General features: G+C 32.2%; 1 protein-coding gene across 7 annotated transcripts in view; it reads left to right on the plus strand.

Annotated features, from left to right (window-relative positions):
• The window catches only part of LOC134534077 (guanylate kinase-associated protein mars), a 38,899-nt gene extending 34,998 nt beyond the window's left edge, over nt 1–3,901 (plus strand). For all 7 annotated transcript variants that reach the window (XM_063372091.1, XM_063372095.1, XM_063372093.1 and 4 more), the window contains 3 exons: nt 440–508; nt 1,016–1,090; nt 3,692–3,901. In XM_063372091.1, coding sequence (XP_063228161.1) covers nt 440–508; nt 1,016–1,090; nt 3,692–3,741 — 194 coding nt within the window. In that variant the 3' untranslated portion in view covers nt 3,742–3,901. The remainder of the gene's footprint in view (nt 1–439; nt 509–1,015; nt 1,091–3,691) is intronic.
• The last annotated feature ends 2,136 nt before the right edge of the window (nt 3,902–6,037 follow it).

A 6,037-nucleotide genomic window follows, 5' to 3' on the forward strand; every position in this document is an offset into this window, starting at 1 on the left:
TCGAGTACTTGTGGGCCGTCTTTCCAGAACAGACGAGAGCGGCTCTGACGAGTCACGTCGTTCCTTCCGGGCCGACCCGATTCCGAACAGTCCAGAAGGGCGGTGTCCATTCTTGCCGCTCCGCGTGGAGGCCCACGGAATTCCCAAGGCCGCTCGGCGATAGTTAACGGTGACGCGGCAGGACGAGCTCGGGGAGCAGCGACGACCTTTTAAGTCCCAGATTATTTTCTGTACAAAAAATCTGGAATTACAGTTACGGAATATGAATGTACTCGTGGAATTTTTTTATAGATAAGAACATAACTTGATCGAATTTCCCCATGTCGTATGATCAGAGTTGGACATACTGTGCTTAGTAAATTTATATAAACTGAATTGTCTAAATAATTATAAATTTTGTATGTGATAGTTCCCTGTTGCATGATTTTTGTTGTTACAGAAACTGAGGGGACAGAGTCGTCACCGACATTGGAATACTCTGTAACGCCTTATGTCCGAAGAAGACGCAGTGAGTAACTATTTCTAATAAAAATTTCTTGTTTTTTTTTTCTGTGGGAAATTTCACTTTATTAAGTAAAGTCTTAAAGCACTGCGTATTTTCAATTTATTATAACAGCTTCTTGCATAGCATTTATTTAATTGCAAAAAATTGTGCACTTTGGCTAAAATACAGAAGTAAATACTATCTTTTATGTGTACTGTGTGATAGTCACACATTTCATTTAGTTTAATTTTATGTAGATTTAGGTTAAGGCAGTTACTTGCAGATATGCCAGTTATGTTGTGGCTAATTCAACAGTATTCTACGATTCAGAAAATTTTGCGATTTTGTATAAAATGTTTTTTGAAGAAGTTAAACAATTTGTACAAGTATATTAGTGTTACAACAAATAACTTGGCAACTTTTCCATCGACCAGTGTTCTGCTTAGAAGTACATGCAGTCAAAAACTGCTTTTAGTCTTTAAGTGCATATTTTATAGCCTTTGGTGTCAGATGTAATGTGTATACTTACAGGTTCTCGGTATTCAAGCACCTCAAAAAATTCAAAGGTGTTTGGTGATTTAATGAACATTGAAACTCCAGTGCAAGGTAAGTAATTATTCTTTTTTACCCTCCTACCCCCTTCCTGTTCATAATGTGTGCCATAATGCTGCTGTATTGCAGTAGTTTAGTGCTCGGTGGTTTTTATGGATTAGGTTGTTTTTAAACAACAACAAAAAATGAGTCGTAAGTAGGAACTGAAAAATTTTCTTTTTAAAAGCATGAAAATGTTGCTGGAGGGCAAAAGTTTCCATTTTCCCCTTAAATTTATTGCTGATTTATTAGGCTATAAGCCTGTTTGTTCTTTGATGATGCAAAATACAATAAATGCACCCATAGAGATTTTCACAAATAAAGAGTTCAAGTTCCAGCAGTTTGTTCACTTTAGAATCCCACTTATAAAGAGCAACACAAAAAGAAAGGAATTTCCTAATATGTCCCAAGTTTTAAAGAAGACAAGTTATCTTTAGGTAACTCAAACCAATTTAATAGAAGTCTTGTTCCTTTCACAAGATTTTTTTTGTTATGACCTAGTTAACTTCAGTGTTGAATGTTTTAATTTACTTTATTTTCTCTGATTCTTAAATAAAACTACCTTATGTTTATGTACCATAACTTATATTTGTTGTGTAAGATATATTGAGAATAAATTATATTATTTTGAGCAGTTGTTTTACAGAGAAAGCATTGGCACACACTAGTTACTTTAATTTGGGGCTTTCAGGTACCTTATGAAAAATATATTTATATTACCCTATATTTAAAAGCTGTGTTGTTATTTGTAATTGAAAATCAAAACAGATTTTTGAATACAAGTTGTTACATCATAAATAAATTACTAATAACTAGAGTCAAGATTTTGTGGTGTTATTTTAAGACAAATTTCGGTGTAAAGAAATAAAGATTTCGGTGTTATATGGTTTTATTTTTTTGCTCGATATACCCACGGCAAAATTTTCTTACTTTTCTGTACGACATGCAAATTTATTAAAACAAATATTAATAAACACTAAAACCTCATGATCTAATTACAATTAAGTTCATTTGCAAATTCATAGACAATTAAGTTCATTGGCAAATTCATAAATTCAAACTTTGAAATAACTACTAAAAATTTATCGACTTAATTACAATCACATACACTACAAAATTACACAATTAAGCACTTCCAAAGTTACTATTAAGACGGTTTTATTGAAATGCTATCATAATTAAATTTTCCGCATTTTCTGGAGTGAGACGTTGTCTTCTGTCACTAACTACCAGTGAGTTGGAAAATGAATGTTCTGCATCAACGTTTGATGTTGGGAACCAGATTGCCCTTAAACTGGCTTGAGCAAATTCACTGTAGTCCCCTTTAAGGGAGCAAAGTACCTTTGCAACATCAATTTGGCTTGTTTCTGGCAATGAAAGTTCATCCTCAATTTTTTTTTTGAAAGCAACATAGCCATCTATGAATGTATCAATGGGAAGATGGGAAACAGAAGGCAAGTTATGCAGAGACTTCTGTAGGTTTGCATCTTCTATGCTAACTGCTAACCCTACTCACATTTCTTGGGTTGAACCGCAAATTAATGGCATTAAAGACTCTTAGACAAGGATCTCGTTTAACAGATGAGTTTTGCCTCAAACGCTTATGTTTCTTACTCACGACATGTTTCACAAGCGTATCGCGTCTCTCGTAGTCTATCCTGCAGTTACAGAATTTGCACATTAAAATTTTATCACTGAAATAAAATCCTTCGCTGGAAAATTCTTTCGATCGGTCACTGGCAGAAACCTTCGTTTTAGGCATTATCAAAAAAATTTAATCACATAGGAAGAATTTAACCTCGAAATACGCTAAAACTTGCCGTGCTGGAAAGATCAAAACAATGGAGAATAGATGCGAATACAAACACATACCGAATACCAACATACGTACGTGAAAATTGATACCGACATAAACATGTACTATTTATTATTTACAATCGTTACGTTAAGCAGGGTTAATTTTATTTTCATACCCTACGTACTTTATTTTAAATAAACAGTAAAAGCAATGCGCTTTAGTGTGTAATATTTTAATGATTAAAAACGTAATCTTAGAAAAACATTTTGGACGTTTGTTATTTTTGTATTTACAGAAAGTGAACGGCGGCCATTGTATCATAGTTATCAACATCTTAAATTATTATGGTACACAATATTACCGTTTAAAGAAAATATTACGTTAATTCCGAGACTTCATTTTAAAATCTATAATGAATCACCGTCGCATATAATATATATGGCCGCTAGTTACTGTCAGAAATATTTGATTGTGCTGAAGATAGTGAATTGTCCTTACAGAATAGGAAAAAAAAACGTAAATAATCAGGATAGACGAAATTTCGTGACATATCGCGGATTTCGCACAATTTCGTTTTATTTCGTGTTTTCAAGCGGTTTTCGGTGTTATTTCGTTTTATCGCGCATTACCATATAATCGTGCCTCTACTAATAACCATTATCTGAAAGAAAGGAATCTTAAAGGAATCAAACCAAAACTAAATGTCTATGTGCAGTTAGAAATGTTTTAACGTTGTATTTGGCTGTTGAATAGATTTATGGCCATTTTTCAAATGAAGGTGTATATTTTTACATCTCTAATTGTATTTTCCTTTCTAGAACCTGCAAGAGTTCGGCGTTCAAAACGACTTGCTTTGACATTCGAGTGAAGGATCTGCAATATAATATAAATAGTTACTAGCAATGAACACTATATAGTTTTAATAATAGGACTGAATTTAAAATATGATTAATGTAGTCAATTTTTCATTGGTTATTTTGTATTTTTAATATTGTGTTGCAATAAAGTTTTAATAGTGCTTTAAAAAATAGGTTGTAGAAAAAATATTTCATATTTTTGTCTATGTATGTAATTATTGGTCTGATAACCAGAGATTATGGTAGCCTTATAATGCACGCATGTATATTGAAGGTAGAAAAATAATGTAACTTGTGTGTTTCAGTGTACTGTTGTACTAAGTTCGTAGTTATGATTTGGTATGAGTGATGCTGGAGTATGGATTTAAGCTATTTTATCAAAAAAAGTAGTATGTTCACATATTAAGCCTATTTAGGTTTATGAAAGTAACAAATATTTTTATACTACCATATTAAGCCTATTTAGGTTTATGAAAGTAACAAATTTTTTTATACTTCTAAAGTACAGCATGAATTTTTAAACTGTGCACAATATTTCACGTATATAAATTTTACCAAAAACTAAATTACCCTCATTTTGTATCGCACAATATATGGTGGGAGATAACTAAGTTTGTATGCCAGAAAAAGAAAGAAGCAAATTCTTGCCTGAAAACTAGCAGTGCTATTTCTGATACAATAAAGTACTGTATGTTAAACAGTAGATGCTGACTATTGAATTAGCAGAAGCTTGTGCATGCTGGTATGGAAGAACAAATTTTTGTGTGTGTAGAAATGACAATGTCAAACATAAACATAGATCAATCCATTAAAAATAATAATCATAATAATGCATATTTATCTGAGTTGCCAGTGTGCATGTCATAAATCTTCAGTTTTGGTTTTGGTCCACAACCCGAACTAATTGCATGGACTCTGAACATTTCAGGTCCTAAAAATTCAAACACAAAAAAAAATATCAGGAAACCAACTCAGACATGTACAGTAAAAACTCATTACAATGTACCAGAAGAAAAAAAACACATTTTTTGGTACTTCATAATTGAAGTACTTTATACTGGCAGCATAGTATGTGCAGATGGCTTCCTGGTTATAGAGTGATAATTGTGCTTGACACTAGAGAGAGAGAGAGAGTGCACACCCATTGAAACACCCCCCCCCAAATACACACAAACTGATTGCTCGCTGGTGTGACCAAACAGAGTATACATCATCACACCTGCAACCTATCTATAATTTAGTTAATTACGTACACACTAGCTTCACTGTATGTTGACACACCCCCCCCCCCCCCCCCCCCCCTTCCATGATGTGCGGAACAGTGAACATGACTGTCAAGGTTTGCTGATTTGTGTACGATTCTCAAAGTAAATTGAAGTACAATGGAACAGGTTATTTATAAGAAAAAAATTTTCATAAATTGCCAAGCACTATTAAACGTGTCATGGCCAGAAATATGTAATGAAGCCTGTCTGTTTCAAAGTAAAACTGAAAAATATATTTTTTATAAAAGTAATTACCTTTGTTTTTTGTAATATGAAAAAAACATGCAAAGATTTTAATGTAACATAGATAAAGATGTAAAAAGAATTAACTGTTAATTTGACTCGGTTTAACTAAAAACAAGAAACTTTATAAATATATGCAGTATAAATTAATAGGAAGATTTAAACTATTTTTTTCTATGTACAAAATAAATAGTTTAGTTTTTTTAATAATCAAAAACCATTTACTAAAACACTAGTATATTAAATACAAGTGTTGTGTTAATTTTGGTTCTGGAATTGGCTGATTCCATCTATGTATTTTAGCGAGATTGAATAATTCACAATCAAATAGTTTTGGAATGAAAGTTTAGTGATTATTACTTGAAATTGAAAGTATATTTTAATGATATCAAAGGTGGTGTAACAGTCGGTCAATTAACATGCCTGTTTAATTAGTAAGATATCAAATTGATCATTTTTAAATCGCAGAGTAAGGCTTTTCAATTTTTCAGCTTGAGTCATTTTAGATAAAAAAAAAATTAGGATTTTTTTAACCACAAGTAAAGTCAGTTCAGTTTTTGACAGGTAGAAAATCAATTTGTCTTTACTTATTGAGTTGAATTGACTACATGAAATAAATATTAGGCCCTGCATATTCCCAGGGACTGAGGCACAACTTTTACAAGGGTAAAATTGTAAGTCCAGTTTTCAGAGTATTATGAGAGTTAACTATTAAATGTATTCACCACAAAATTTTCAAATTTTTTATATTCAAGTTGGTTAAGGAGCTTTCATGTAGTAAGCCAGTACATGAACAAAA

Source organism: Bacillus rossius, chromosome 7 (genome assembly GCF_032445375.1).
Source record: "Bacillus rossius redtenbacheri isolate Brsri chromosome 7, Brsri_v3, whole genome shotgun sequence".
Taxonomy (NCBI): Eukaryota; Metazoa; Arthropoda; class Insecta; order Phasmatodea; family Bacillidae; genus Bacillus; species Bacillus rossius.